The following is a 15101-nucleotide window of genomic DNA, read 5'->3' on the forward strand; positions in this document are numbered from 1 at the left end:
AAAGTTACAAAAATTTGTTGTTTATTGCAATTGCTCAATGAGTCCTTGATTATATCCACAATCACCTGTTGTACCTCCTTGTTTACCAGTTGAAACAATTTCAAATGTGAGTTTGATTGGCGAACCGTGTGCCAATAAGATGTTGTTTGAATAGTACTTGGCCCTTCTTCCGTCAGTCCATTCGACAGTAATGTCAAGAATTCCATCCCTAATAAAACCAGAGTATTTCTTCTCAATTTGAACTCCACTGTTCTTATTGGATCCTCTGACATTGTCACCAGTTGGGTTGTCATCTACATCTATTAATACTTCCCACCCAGGTACTTCTGAATTGGTACCTTTTCCTTGGAATTTGGTCCAAACAGTTTTACCATAAAATCTGAATTTTCTTGTGATGACTTGTTGGACTGGTGGCATGACAAGAGGTTGTGATGGCATTGGCATTGGGTTATATTGGAATTCACCGACTGAGTAAGGTGGAGGTGGTGGTAAAATAGAGACAGGAACTACATTTGGTGGAGGTTGATTCATCATGGTTTGCAATTTTTGTTGATATTGTAAATTAATTTCCTTTTCTTTTGCTAATTCCGAATTGAGCGAATCAATTTGTCTCAACATTACTTCAATATTTTGCTTTGATTGTTGATTTTCAGCAACCAATTGCTTATTCATAGAGACTAATCCCTCTGAATCAATTTGGCTTCTCTTCATTAATTGTTTAATTTCCTCCCTCTCGAAGAGACACTGTTCAGCCTTGTGTTTTTCCATTTGCAAACCATTGCCCTCAAATTTGCATCCATAAACACAATTCTCACATTTTAATCTTCTTCCCTTACATTCCTTTTCAACGTGATCCCAATAGTTACATCTCTTAATTGTCTTCTCGCAACAACCATTGTCATTATTAGGACAAGTAACTTCCAAATTATTGACCACTCTATTTACAAAATTATTAAATAAGAACGCTTCGAATCCAACCGGAAGTTCCTTAGCATCGAGCCCACATTTTGGACAACAACTACAACCAGCTTCCTTCATCCATTTATCCAAACAATCAAAACAAAACATGGATCCACATTTTCTGCACTCTCTATTGTTATTTAAAAAATCAGAGCAAATTTGACATTGAAGCATTACCCCGATATTCTCAGCGGTAGAAGAGTTGTACAAGACCTTGTCCTTAGGTACAGCACGTGTAGCCATTTTTTATTGTATTAAGGAAGAAAACACAGAATTTTTTACTGCAAATGAAGAGAATTGGCGCTCTTGTCTATACACGTCAAATTCCCTGTTCACTGTGATTACAATCACAACGTCTTTCTCAAGATACAGCAATTGATTGTAAGTTAAATAATATTGCTACCACACGTACAGTTACATTTGTTTATTCAATCTTTTCTATTCCAGAATGATGAGATCATTTTGATTACACAACGAGGTCAAATCAAATGATTCACCCACTAGTTGTTTTTGGATGGCAACAAGTGGCTCCATAGAATGTATTCTGGCAAACATAATTTCCTCAACTTGATGAGTAAATGTATAGTGTTGCTGTTGACAAGCATTCTTTCCTGTTAGAATTTCTACAACAACAGATGATGTTGGACTTGGTCTTACTGCTGTGTTCAAATCATTGTAACCAATATTCGTGAATTGATTACAAAAGTGTGCAATATCCCTCTCTCTAATTTCCTTAATGATGCAAATAATAGGTTCTTTAGAATCGCGTTCATGTAATTTCACATAATTGCCCTCTTCAAATATCTTTCCATTAAAATCTGCAGCAGTAAATCTGACATGGAATGGATTTTTCATTCTTACTGATTTGATTCTTCTCTCTCTCTTCATCTCCAAGTCTGACAACTGAGCCAACTCGTTAGGAATGGCAAACAAGCTCTGTACCGATGCATCTTCTATTTCCTTAAAATCAAAATTCTTGAACACATAATCTGAATAATAGTGTTTTTTGGAACGTTTCTTTTTGGTAGTAAAAGTTTCCAAATTTCCAATGAATATCTTGTGATTGATGGAGGACAAATCAACTCGAATAGTTTTGGACGTGGCATTCAATTTTTTAGGATTGTTTGCATCTGGAATATATTCAGTGCCCAACATTTCCTTACTCTCTGTAACATAGTCCTTATAGTACAATTGATCAATACGAAGAAATTTTGAAGAATCTGTGAAGGGTCCAGAAACTGTCACAACATCTCCCACAAAGTACTGATCCAATTTCCATTCAGAAGAGTCTTCATATTTTCTCTTCCCACACAAGATCTTTTGTTTGGACAAACGTACAAAACATGTTTTTTGTTGATTGCTCTTTTCTTGCTTGAGGAAATAGTCACCTGTTGTTAGATTGGACAAATCATCAAAGGTGGATTTTGGCTCGTCAATCATACTGGTATTGAATTGTTGAAGTGAAGTATTCATGAAGGAGGTTGAGAAGGAACGTTCCAGCTTGTCCAATTTAATCTTCTTATGGGAAGTATTCATTACTAGTGAGGTATTCAGAGCAATATTACTGGAATTGAGTCTTTTACTTGCTGCTGAGGATGAGATTTGTTTCTTCTTTGCAGATTGTGTTCGAATGTCGAGAACGCTTGCATTTGTATCCTGTATAATGAGTGAATCATCTTGTTGTTTCACATTGGAGAACCATTTCGAAGCCAGATTATTCGAAGAATCAAATATCCTTCTAGACCTGGCGGGATTTGGAATGACTGAAGGTGTAGGTGTAGGTGTATAGAAAGGAGAAGTTAGGGAATCATCCAAACTGGCGACCAATGGTGGAATGATGAGATTTGGCTTCCTTGACTTGTTGGTTGGATTTTCTGGAAGTTTTGTAATTTTCAAATCCTCAAAGTTATACTCTGATGATATGATCATTTGAATGACAGAGTCCTTATTCAGAATTGGGACCTTCTTAATATTAAAGTAATCTAAACGTTGTTTGCTAATTTCTGATGTATCCCTCACAAGAACAAAATTCCTACTGCCTTGTCCATGTTTTGAAGAGTAGGTGGCAATGTCACCAACAGTGGCACCACCCGACTCGAGAACCTTCTTCCACGAATCGATAAATTTCACATCACTACAATTAATCTTTACAGAAACGCCATAGAGTGGTCGTTTCTCTTTTGGTAACATTTGGAATGTTGGATTGAATAGTTGAGCTTCCTCTCTAAATATACCATCAGTTGTTGTAAAAGATCCTCTAGCTAGCAAGTACTTATCCACATCTGTTGTAATTATCGATTTTTGATTCAAGCTGTCAATAATCCACTCCTTTTTTAAAAGTGGAATATTTAACATGAGAGCTGCCAAATAACTTGGTCTTGGTTTTGGGCTATCAGAAATGAGAACCAGCTTGTCATTCGCCAATTCATTCAATCCCTCAGAGTACCAAGCAAAGTCTTTTTTAATACTTGCCATCTTGCCACCATTATCCTTGACAAGTTTAGAATATTGCTCCCTTTCTTCTGGTGTAAAATCAGGAGCAATGATGTAAAAACCAGTGAATAAGCCACAAGGGGTTTCATCCATATCCTGACTACTACTGCTATAGATAATATCCAAATCATTATCCTTTAGCATTACAGATTCCTCCAAGACTTGGGATGATTCCTTTCTGATGGATCTTCTTCTCCTAGCTACTGTTCTCTTATTTGTTCTTGAACGGTAGCAGAAGCTTTCACATAAATCATCAGAAGATCCATGTGATGATGATGATGATTGGGTATTGCTACCCTGTGATGATGAGGCTGATGATGAATAATAGTCCAACTTCTCAAGAGTTTGTTTAATTTCTTCATTATCAGAATCATCACCACTATTACCGAATAATATTGGTGAAGAGGGATCATCAATGATGGTTTTTGCTATTGGTGACGCAAATATTGGAGAGGCTGGTTCAATAGGTTCCAACATTGGATCTATTGGCTCATAGTCTTCGAACATTTTTTTTGTTTTTAACAGACAATTAAAGCGGGAATTATTCTTTCCAAAGAAGTTGTTATGTGGGGTAATGTGATGGCAATGTTATACTAGTAACAGGGCCAACACAGTTTTAAATTAAAATTAATAAGAAACGTAATCCAGTATGTGGGTGAAGAAAGTGAAATAAATTACCATCATTGCAAGAGTAATAATAATTATAAATTATCATCAAAGACGTTAAATATTTTTGAAGTTAGAAAAAATGGACGGAAACAATTATTACTCTCCAACAGCACAATCACCAGGTGCTACCTATGCTTCGCCACACTATGTATCACCATCATCATATACACCAGGTGGTGTACCAATGTCTCCTAATGCCACATCTAATCCTTTCCAACCTTCATCTCACCAACAACAATTGCAAGAAAGCTTGCCATCTTTGAATCAACCATCTAGTACTACTGCTAAGCGTGAAAAAACTGTAGCTGTTGTTTATATTTGCGGACATTGTGCTGTTTTGAACACTATTAAACAAGGTGATGCTATCCGTTGTAAGAATTGTGGTTATCGTATCATGTACAAACAAAGAACGACGAGAAGTAAGTGTTATTTGTGTTTTGTATGATGACTAATTTGATTGTTATTGTTTTGTTGAAAAATAACGTTGTTTGGATTGATTTAAAACTATTTCTAAATGTAATGAATTTTATTGTGGAATTTTATGGAAATTATAACAAAATTAGAGATCCAATTTGAAGCTAGATAAATTATTGTAAATAAATTATTAATTTAGAATTAATTTTTATTTCTTTTTAAAGAGCGAGAAGGTTGACTTTTTGTTATTGGAATGAGTTTCCTTTGGATTGGCACCTTCTTTCGATTTGATAACACTGGATGGAGATGATTGCTCACTTCTAGGAATAATAGTTGTCAAATAATTGAAAACTTTGCGATTTCTGATGAATGAATTCATTTGTGACATGAATTTCAGAGCAATTTGATGATCCTTGGAGTTGGACTTGACAATAATAGTGGAAAGATATAATTTTGGTGTCACTTGACACAAGTAGTAGGTGGTCAGGGTTTTTGGATCTGAAAAGTAGAAGGCCTCTTCTGAAACTTCCAAGTCAGCACTATTTTCCATAATGAGGGAGAGTATGTTTGGCCAATAGGTGTACATAAGAGTTTGCTTTGAGATTTTGTTTTCATCTTGTGTTTGAGGATAGTGAAAGATGCATGGGTAGAGTTTGATACCACTTAGAGTAATATCATCCGGATTCTCTAAATTTCTCAACCTTAACATGTATCCCTTCTCTGGGTCAGTTTCTAATATAGGTGATGTATCTAAATTGTCATGGGATGCATTGTAAATCAAACAAACTGTTTCAGGTTTGATAATTTCATTAAATGATTTTATCCATTGGATATAGTCCACTGCAAGTGTTGGCGACATGTTTGAAGCCATAGATTGGTTATTTTGGTTTGAAGTCATTTGACTAGATTGATTATTGACGATATCATGGAAAATTAGAGTGAACTTTGATTGACTGAATCCAAAAATCATGGTCATCCATTTGTATAAATTTGTCCTGCTTAAATTATTCATAGTTTGGCCATTTGTATGGTTCATATTATTGTTCAAATTAATTCCATTATTTGATAATAAATTTTGGGAAGAGGAATTGAGTTGATTGGAGGAAATATTGCCAGTTGAAGAGGAGTGAAATTTTTCATTGTTAATTTGTAAATGTTGTTGTTGCTGGTGTTGCTGTTGTTGGTCATTTTGGTGATGAACTAGCAAATTGTCTTCACTCAATGATCGACTTAATGTACTACTTGTGGTAATAGTATTACTACTTGCAGGTATTGAAATATTCGAGCTCTGGGGTGTATTAATATTGGATTGTGGGTTGAGAGTATTGGAAGATGGTTGTCGTGCAATAAATAGCTGATTCCATTGTTTGAATAGACTTTTAGTCCTCCATAGTGTAAAAACAGATTCCTTATATTTGTAATTACAAATATTGTATTCACATTCGAATAGAGATGTCAAGGTATTCAATTCCATGTTAATACTTTGGACAATTTTCTCGAAAAATGTATGATTAATTCTATTGATATATTTAGATTTCAAACTATTGATAATTCTGACATAGTTATCATATTTTGGTGGATGTTTGTATCTGGAGAGAATTCTATAAAATGCAATAATTTCCAATCTCAATTGAATAAGTACTCTAAAGTCCTTAATCAATTGTTTGCTCAATATAAATTCCTTATCAATCAGATTCAAATTATATTTTTGAACACCATTTGTTGGTTGAAGTACTTGTTTGTAATAAATATAATCAATATTTGCACTCGGATTACTATTCATTGATGGTGAATTATTATTTTGGTCCATCATCATCATCATCATGAGTAAATGGTCACTCGATTGATGGTCATGATTATTGTAAATTGAACTGTCCACATTATTATTGTTATTATTGGTAAATTCATACGGAGCATTCATAGAAATTAGAGACAAATTACTCGATAAAAGTGAATAAAGGGAATGCAAATCTTGTTTTTCATTTGGTGAATAATTAGCATCATAATATAAAGTCTCGCATTGAATAAATCTCCTCAGGCATCCAATAATTTCATCCTCTATTTGTTTATACTTTGAATTCCGATTGACAATTTGGGAATTTTGATTTGTTGAATTTTTAATCAAATGGTTGGCTTGAGAAAAATCCAATTGAGACATGTAGTGAAAATACAAGTAAATATTTCCATACTCGGAATTATTTTCAATATTATTATTATTAACACCTAAATTGAGTTGTGTTGACGATGTTGACGTTATTGATGAAGATGAAGAATTGTGACTCATACTACCCTGTGTACCAGTCGTTGATATAAAATGATGAAAAAATCGTTTTGATTGTTGTTCATATTGTTGATCAAGAGTTGAAGAATAGGCTACAGAGGATGTAGAATTAGATGAAATGGACGATTGTGGAGTGGAAACATTGGAATGTTGGTGGTGATGATTCGGAGTTGTGGGTGTTGGTGGATGATTGTTATTATTCATTTTTTAAAAAAAACAAAACCAATTCAAAAAAATTGTTTCTTTCTTTCAATTCATAGTTTTTATTTCATATCATTTTAAAGGAACAATTTCATAAAGAAAACATTAAAAATTGAGAGGATTAAAAATTGATAAGAAATAAATTAAAATTGGATTAAAAAAACTTGATATGGAAGAACAATTGCCGAAAAGCTATGACGTATTTTCAAAAGAATACCACGTGGAGGATTATAATTTATATTTAATTTATTTGGATATTGTTTATAACAAAAAGTTACCGAAACATGATTTTAATGAAGTGATTGGTATCAAACAGTGTAATATTCAAATTATGATGGATATTTGTTCATTAAATTACATGGTATGCAGAATGACTCTGCCCATCACTACAAACATAGATGAAAATATGAAAATTACAGATGTTGATTTTTCACAAATTCACTCTTTGGATGAAATCAAGTGCGAAATGAAGAGCTTTTCATTTGTTCCAATACCTATTCATATGAAATTATCTTTTCATCAATATCATTCAATTGTGAAAGAAATCAAGAAGGAAAATTCAGAAATTGATTCTATTGTCATTACATTTGTAGATGGTGATGGTACTTTATTGTATTATCAAATGAATTAATTGACATCTCCATGGTAAATGACATTCAAGCATACAGAAATAGAGCCACTCGGGTCTGTAGCAAAACCAAACTTGTTAAGAAAGTGCTGTTCAAACCCATTAGGAATTGCAGTATATGATAAATCTCTCAACTCTGTTGAACCTCCAACAAATGAGCTTCTGAGATTATTTCGAATTGAACCGGTTGGTTTCCACGTATTTACAGTATAATTGTGATAGCCAGGAGTTGATGGAAGAGCAATGAAGCCATATCCCTCAACTCGATATCTATCCCAAAAGTCTTTTGAGGTGACCTGGAAGAATAATTTAGGCATTGGTGTTATATTACTACATAGGCAATTAAAATTGAAAGGGAAGGAAAAGTTGGCTTCATAATAACTCTCGTATTCTTTGGTGATTTCTACAGCAGTTCCCATCTGTGTGGAGGTAATTAGTTTCTGTGACATTGGATCTTCAAAAACAAAATTAGAAGGCATATCAAGATAGTATCGAATATAGTACTTTTCAGAGTCGAAATCTCGCCCTGAAAGAATATTTCCTGAAATTGAAACACGTATTCTCTTATCTTTAGGTGGGTGATTAAATTCCATACCTACTAAATTTCTTTTCATGAGAAGTGATCTTTCTTGAAGCTGTTTAAGAATTTTCTTTCTCATCTCATCTACCTTTGTATCCTTTTTGTAATCATTGTAGAGTGAAATGGTATATTCATATACAGCTCCATCGTCAGTTCTGAAAATGTATCTATTTTCCTTTGGTTTTAACAAGAGATCAATATCACCAATTTCATTTTGATATCGTTTCAAAAAATCGCTGGTTGGTTCCTCTTTTTGATTCTCTAATGGTTTCACAGAAAATCCTGGTTTCATTAAGAAACTCCCATCTGGTAATGATTGAATTATACATATTGGATATTCCTTTCCTTTCCATGCACCATTCTGCATATCTCCCACACTTGTCATTATGTACATTGTTTGGGATTTTGAGCTTAGTGGTTTTTTTGCATTTTTAAATATTGGGTATGGAGTTTCAGAAGAGCAAGCTATTGACTGATGGACATTATCAGTTTCAAAGTCATCAATTTCTACATAAGTGAATAGTTTGTGTTGAAGAAGGTCAGAAAATCCCTCAGATCCAAACTTCTTCCGTGGTTTTCTTTGTTTTTTCGGTTTTTCTTGACCTTCTTCCTCTTCTATTTGTTCCGCTTCTTTTACTTCATTCTCAGGTTGTTTCTTTGAATTACCAAACATTTCCTCAACGACACAATTTTCCATATCATCCTGAATGTAGGGAAATAACTCAATTGGAGGTCGCTCAGTATTCAGTGATTCCACTAAATGTGATACTTCCTCCTTATAGAATCCTTCCAATGTTGTTGTTGGAGTTTGAGTCTTATTGTAGAGAACTATTTCTCTTGGACCAAACACTTTTTGTTGCCATTGCAGAACTGTCACAAAGGTCTTATATTCCGTCTCCTCTTCATCATCATCGTAGGGTTCTGCAGCACTATCTCTTTGTTCCTTTCGTTCCTTGAAGCTTTTCTTTCCAATAACCATGTTGGTTCTCTTGATTGTGACTTTGATTTTCAAATTTTCAAAAGAATCTCTAGAATAGTACTGCACAGTTGATGTGTTACTCTTCAGTATCAGAAGGTCATTGTATTTTTCAAAAGGATTGGTTGCATCAGAGCTATAACTTGGAGATAACAGATTGAGCAATCTGAATTGAATCATAGAGAAGTTTGGAAGATAGGACGAAATTCCTGATGTAATATTTGAAAAGTTTCCAAATACTGAACCTGCAATTCCATTAAAACATCCTCCCACCGAAGTACACATTCCACATAATCCACTTCCGAATTGGTTTAAAACTCCTCCCATACCAGGTTGCTGATATCTTGTAGCATTAGGATTGTTAATTACATTTTGTATGTGACTTCCGACTTGAACTTGGGCCATTGGTCCACTAGATTGTGATGATTGGGTTTGTCTCTGCACAACTACACTAGCTGTTCTAGGTCGTTCATAGCTGGTAGTAGGCCTTAGTGATCCACTAGCTAATGAACCACTTGCTATTGGCCCCGAAGTCATTGGACGTTGCCTCACCATTGTTTGACCAATTGTTGGAGGTCTCTCATTCAATGGTACATCCATCCTTGTATTTTTCTAATGATTTGTTTAATGATCGTGCGATGATGATTCCAAACAATAAATCCTCCTGCTTTGGGTATTTTTTTTGAACTTGTAGACAAAAATGGCGCCAAATGTTGTTGCAGCTCTCATGTGCAAATAAATACAACACAAGGTTTATTATTATTCATGTTCGAACTCGTATGGTAATTGTTTCCATTACTCTGTAGGAATCTATCACATTATTTACTTGTTTTCATTATATTCAAAACTTAAACCCTTATTTTGTCTAATTTTTTCCAAAGCATATTTCAAATTATCAATATTGGATTGAATTGTTCCTGTTAGTGTGAGTAGCTTATCTTCACTATCTAAAACGTCTACTGAAAGTGTAAAAGGATTATATCGTAAAGCGAATGGTCGATTCAGTTTTGTGGAAGCAAATTTTCTCATTTGGTCTTTCATGGCATCAAAACTGTTGGCAACATAATAGACAGGTTGATAGGTTGTAATTGGATAGACATGATTACAGGCAACTTCTGGATCAAATGGTCTATATTCTGGTTTGTTTCCAGTTTTTACATCAATTCCATCAATACTATATTTCAATTCTCCAAAAGAGCTTAACAATCCAGCTCCATAAGCCTTATTTCTAGGAATACCATCTTTATCGTTTTGCACACAAACTCCAAATTCAACTGTATACCAATAGAGTCTGACAAGTTTTTCAATATCTTCATCACTAGCTCCCAGAGATGCCAAACCAATTTGTTGACTGAAATCAGCAAAATCAGAATCAGCAAATAATGGGGCGTGACCTAATAATTCATGTACAAGATCAGGTTCTATAGTATTTCATAAAATCATTGGTTAAGGTATTAATCATTTGTGATAGATTAATGAAAGTACAATAGAATATTAATCCAAATTGAAAATGAAAAATCTAACCTACCTGGAGTATAGAAGGGAACAGAGTGATGACGAATATATTGAGTACTGTGAAAAACTCTAAAAGCAAGTCCATTCAAGAAATCTCTTGCACTTTACAATCATGGAATGAGTAAAAAAATAGATACGAAACCTCTTACCTTAACAAACCACTCACTGGTCTCAAACGGAAACCAGTAACACCCTGTAAAAATTGGGAAACATCTTCCAATTGGGGAATGTTATTTTCAGAGTAGCCACAATTTTGCATAAGGAGTGGGAAAATGTAATTATATTGTTCACAAGCATAGGTTGGATAAAGTGCTGTTAATTCATTATAAATAATACGCCAGGTATCAATTTCTGATTTTGCGTAGGCAACTTTTGGGATTGGTTCATTGATTTTATAAGTCTTGGCAATTTCTGCAATGTGTTTTCTTCTGTTACGATATTCGGAATCGGTAAATCCAGGCTGAAATAGAAACCTTTCGAAACAATGAAAATATTAACAAAACTTACATGATCAGATTCCAACTCTGCACCAGCTTCCAAAGTCTCAGATGAAAAGTAGTCAATATCCGATAATTTTCTTGGAAACCAAGGAATTGATTTTCCTCCCAACAATTTAACTTCATTGCAATATTTAGATTGTTTTAATTCAGTGATGGCCTTGTCGAGTTGTTCATTGGAAACGTCTTCATCAACATCAACAACAAAGTTAAACACTTCTTTAGAGTGACGTACAGGTCTGATTTGCAGATAAATTAAATTTACAGTTGATTCTTTAAAACCTACTTGGATTCAATTTTTGTTAAATTGACTTTGTTTCGGGAGAGAACATCAAGTGATGATTTTAATGTTCCAACACTGTGGGAGAGAGTTAAAAAGAGAGAACGATGATTTACCATGATGTGATTATAAAAGGAGTGGTAAAAGATGAGATTTTTTTTGTTGTTTTGTTTTTTACCAGACACAAAAGGATCTTGCGGAGAAGAGTTGTGCTTCTTTGTAAACTTTGGTTCAGTTTATTAAAGCCCTAAGGACAATGTTTTGGCGGCCATATTAGAGTAGTTATTAATTGAGGACGCATATTTACATTTCTTCAAATTCCTCATTTCTTAGTGGTGTCTTTTTACTTCTTGGTGAAGTTGTAATGAAATTGTTATTCGATGAGGAGAGGTAAGGTCTGATTAGTTCCTCAATTTTTTCATCATCTTCATCTTCATCGTAGTTTTCCTCCTCCACTTGGTGATATCTTTGATAATGGTGGTTCATATTTGAAATATTTACATGGTGAGAATCTTGGTCATCACTGTCAAGCTCAACATCACTTCCAAGATCTTCAGGTTCTGCTTGCTTTTCCTCAAATAAAAGACTGTCTTGAAGTTGCGAATTCTCGACACCTTCTTGATAGTATTGCAGGGATTCCTCCATTTCATGGTCTCTTCTTGAGCTTGACATTTGTTTTTGTCTGTAAAAATCCACAGTATCTTTCAGATTTTGATTGTCAATCTTCAAAGAGTTCAAACATTCCAATAAGATTTCATTTTCTTTGGCAATGCTATTGTTCACTTCTTCTACATTAGTTAATTGTTTGATTTTCTCCTTTAGTAAATCATTCTCTCCTTCAACAAAACTAAGCTTGCCTTGAATTTCTGCAACCTTCTTGAAAATCACTTCCTCACGTTCTTCACTCTCTGATTCTTTTGATTTCTTGTTTGCAATCTCATTCTTAATGGTAAATCCAAGCTGCTCACATTCTGCTTCCTTCTTTCTAAGAGCTTCAGAGAATCGGTCAATAACTGATTGTTTTTCTGCTAGATCCCTGCCAAGTCTTTCTATTTGGTATTGTTTTTCACGATCTTGTTTCTCTGCTTCCCTTCTGGAGAGATTGATTTCCTCTTGTTTTTTGAAAATTTCCTTTTCCACTTCAGTTTCGAGTATCGCCTTTTCATTTTCGAGTTGAGTAATCTTCTTTTCCATGCCAAGAATTTGTTGAGAGGATGCCTGAGCTTTTTGAGTTTCTTTTTGTACTGTTTTTTCTGCCTTTTGTAAATCCTTTGTAAGTTTTTCAATCCTAGATTCCATCTTTTGTTGGCTTTGTAGTAATTCAACCTTTAATCTCTGCTCAACTATTAAAAGGTCCTCCTTTTCCTTACTGAGATGATTGACACTTTGTTGAATCAAGACATTTTGAGTTTTTTGTTCAGATAGGGTTTCTTGGAGAGAGTCAATTTTTGATTTGTAGAATTTTTCTCTTTGAGTTGAATTTTGTAATTGAGTTTGAATAGCAAGGTTCTTTTGTTGCAAATCATCAAATTGAGCGATGGTTTCCTCAAGAGCTGCAATTTGTTTTTTAAAATGGGTAAGTATTTGATCGTGTCTATTCTTTTCTTTTTCAATATGTCGTGCAAGCTTTCCTACCTTTTCGTCGTGTCTCTCTTGCATTTCACGAAGTACATCTTGGTGTTGTTCAATAATTCTTTGGGTATTTTTCTTTTCATCCTGTAATTGATCTTGAATATTAGCCATAGCCATTTTTACTTCATGAATCTCATTGAGATATTCCTCACATTGATTCTTCTTTTGGCCCAACTCTTTGTTGATATCTATGATTGATTGTGTCTTTTCCTTGTTAGATTTTTCCAAATCCTTATTCATTGATTCCAATACTCCTTTACTTTCAATAAGATTCTTCTCTCTATGTTCACTCAAATCTAGTTGGGATTGAACTTCCTCTAGTTGATGCTGAAGATTTCTAATTTCCTCAAGAAGTTCTCTTTCTTTCACTCTCCTTCTTTCGCATTCTTGATCCAATTCATTTCTACTCACTCTTAACTTGTGCTCCAAATCTCTCACTTGGTCATTAGAATACTGAAGCTTGACAGCATAATTTCCAACATTATCTTGGAGTTGGGATATCTTTACAGACATTCTTTGATTACTTTCTCTTATTAACTTGGCTTCATCTTCCTCATAAGTATTTGAATACCAATTGTTTTTGTCCATCACACCAGATTTTTGATTCACATCGGAATATCCAAAGTGTGGAGATCTTCCTTTCATTGGTGGAGAAAGATTGGAGAGTGAAGAATTCATGGTGAAACTAGCTGATGAAGGAGAGGCCTGAATATTATTAACCATGGATTTCAAGTTGTTAATCCTCTCATTAAGCTCCCTCGCTGTATTTGCCGTTGAATGGTTGCTTGTGTTCATTTTTTTGAATTTAAAATTAAGGCGCCATTTTTTTAACAGCCTTTTAACGAGTCGTATTTAAGCAATAAATCAAACTCTTGCAAGTATTTTATTCATAAAGATTAAAAATTATATGATTTGTTTAGTATTATAGCTGGCACAGTTTGAACATTTCATTCCAAAGACATGGAAATCAGCTTCACCCTTATTCAAGCATTCATTACAAAGTATATTAACCTTCTTTCTAAATTCTTGTGGCATGGGAGAGTTTTGAATTTCTCTATCCATTAATTCAGTATCAATATCAACCATGTATTTTTGGCATAGTGGACAATTGTAAACTCGGTTTTTAAGCATGGATTTGAAGCAACTAGAGTGCATTGGATGACCACACTTTAATAAGTGAACACTACTCGTTGAAGAAAAGAGATTTTCCAAACAAACAGGACAATTCGAATGCATTGAATTTGGAATACATTTGTGACTTGGAGCCATACAAGCTCCACAAGTGTAACAATGAATAAATTGCTCTCTCTTTCCAATTCTACAAATTTTGCAACCCTAATAATAATAATAATTCACACAGAGTCATTAAATTGATAAAATAAATTATTGACATACCTCACAATGATAAATTGAACGATTTTTATCGTTACTATAAATGTGACAAATTGTGCAAGAATAAAATTCTCCAAATTGGGTATTACAATTTGGATTTTCACAAATTACATTATCACTTGACTGTTCCAACTGACATCTCATACATTTAATTCTTTCCACAGAATATCTATCCATTTGTTCAACTTTACATTTACATTTCTGGAATGCCTCTGCATCATGGCACAATCTACACCAATAAAACTCCTTACAGCATGGTGATTGAATCATACAATTATGAGGATAGTGTGAACAACCCAAATCAGTTGAATAAGTTTTAGTATCTAACCCTTCCGAAGAATTTTCCTCTTGTTTTTCCTCCTCAGTTTCATCCTCCTCTATTGATACATCGTCATCATAATGATCGGAACCATCAATACTTTCCCAATCCTCTTCATTGTCCTCCTCCGCATTTTCGCCTTGTTGTTGTTGTTGTGGGGTGGTATCTTCTTCGTTGTGTTCTGCCATGTTGTTGTGTTGTTCTTCTTCACTCATTTTTTTCAAACTTAATTTTCATTGTTTATTCGATTTAATTTTATTAGAT

General features: G+C 34.0%; 7 protein-coding genes across 7 annotated transcripts; 1 reads left to right on the forward strand and 6 right to left on the reverse strand.

Moving 5' to 3' along the window:
• Positions 1–3: 3 nt before the first annotated feature.
• Positions 4–1203, reverse strand: NAEGRDRAFT_77917 (uncharacterized protein; the record flags this gene model as incomplete). Its single annotated transcript, XM_002682839.1, has 1 exon — positions 4–1203. One exon carries the CDS (start codon positions 1201–1203, stop codon positions 22–24), a length of 1182 nt encoding a protein of 393 aa, XP_002682885.1. The 3' UTR covers positions 4–21.
• Positions 1204–1370: 167 nt separating this feature from the next.
• Positions 1371–3960, reverse strand: NAEGRDRAFT_77918 (BRCT domain-containing protein; the record flags this gene model as incomplete). The annotated part of the gene is made up of 1 exon (XM_002682840.1): positions 1371–3960. The coding sequence occupies one exon, from the start codon at positions 3958–3960 to the stop codon at positions 1399–1401; it is 2562 nt and encodes an 853-aa protein (XP_002682886.1). The 3' UTR covers positions 1371–1398.
• A 241-nt stretch (positions 3961–4201) lies between these two features.
• NAEGRDRAFT_61926 (uncharacterized protein) lies at positions 4202–4567 on the forward strand (the record flags this gene model as incomplete). The annotated part of the gene is made up of 1 exon (XM_002682642.1): positions 4202–4567. The coding sequence occupies one exon, from the start codon at positions 4202–4204 to the stop codon at positions 4565–4567; it is 366 nt and encodes a 121-aa protein (XP_002682688.1).
• Positions 4568–4722: 155 nt separating this feature from the next.
• Positions 4723–7021, reverse strand: NAEGRDRAFT_56624 (uncharacterized protein; the record flags this gene model as incomplete). The annotated part of the gene is made up of 1 exon (XM_002682841.1): positions 4723–7021. The coding sequence occupies one exon, from the start codon at positions 7019–7021 to the stop codon at positions 4745–4747; it is 2277 nt and encodes a 758-aa protein (XP_002682887.1). The 3' UTR covers positions 4723–4744.
• A 624-nt stretch (positions 7022–7645) lies between these two features.
• On the reverse strand, positions 7646–8239 carry FM161 (uncharacterized protein; the record flags this gene model as incomplete). Its single annotated transcript, XM_002682842.1, has 1 exon — positions 7646–8239. The coding sequence occupies one exon, from the start codon at positions 8237–8239 to the stop codon at positions 7646–7648; it is 594 nt and encodes a 197-aa protein (XP_002682888.1).
• A 1700-nt stretch (positions 8240–9939) lies between these two features.
• On the reverse strand, positions 9940–11651 carry NAEGRDRAFT_77920 (phenylalanine 4-monooxygenase). Its single transcript, XM_002682843.1, has 5 exons — positions 11501–11651; positions 11225–11453; positions 10867–11177; positions 10731–10819; positions 9940–10623 (listed from the first exon to the last, which is right to left on the reverse strand). Exons 1-5 carry the CDS (start codon positions 11611–11613, stop codon positions 10025–10027), a joined length of 1341 nt encoding a protein of 446 aa, XP_002682889.1. The 5' UTR covers positions 11614–11651; the 3' UTR covers positions 9940–10024.
• A 2384-nt stretch (positions 11652–14035) lies between these two features.
• NAEGRDRAFT_3530 (uncharacterized protein) lies at positions 14036–14818 on the reverse strand (the record flags this gene model as incomplete). The annotated part of the gene is made up of 2 exons (XM_002682844.1): positions 14036–14461; positions 14522–14818. Coding segments are annotated over 2 exons (723 nt in total), but the record flags the coding sequence as incomplete, so codon positions are not given.
• Positions 14819–15101: the final 283 nt, after the last annotated feature.

Source organism: Naegleria gruberi, assembly GCF_000004985.1.
Source record: "Naegleria gruberi genomic scaffold NAEGRscaffold_2, whole genome shotgun sequence".
Classification (NCBI taxonomy): domain Eukaryota; phylum Heterolobosea; class Eutetramitea; order Acrasida; family Naegleriidae; genus Naegleria; species Naegleria gruberi.

Bases quoted from the DNA above. Each gene is read 5' to 3' on its own strand.
- NAEGRDRAFT_77920 (XM_002682843.1), bottom strand. From the start codon at position 11,613: ATGGTAAATCATCGTTCTCTCTTTTTAACTCTCTCCCACAGTGTTGGA. The intron at 11,454-11,500 runs GTAGGTTTTAAA...TCTGCAAATCAG, and splicing joins TTAACAAAAATTGAATCCAA to ACCTGTACGTCACTCTAAAG. The intron at 10,820-10,866 runs GTAAGAGGTTTC...ATGATTGTAAAG, and splicing joins CCAGTGAGTGGTTTGTTAAG to TGCAAGAGATTTCTTGAATG.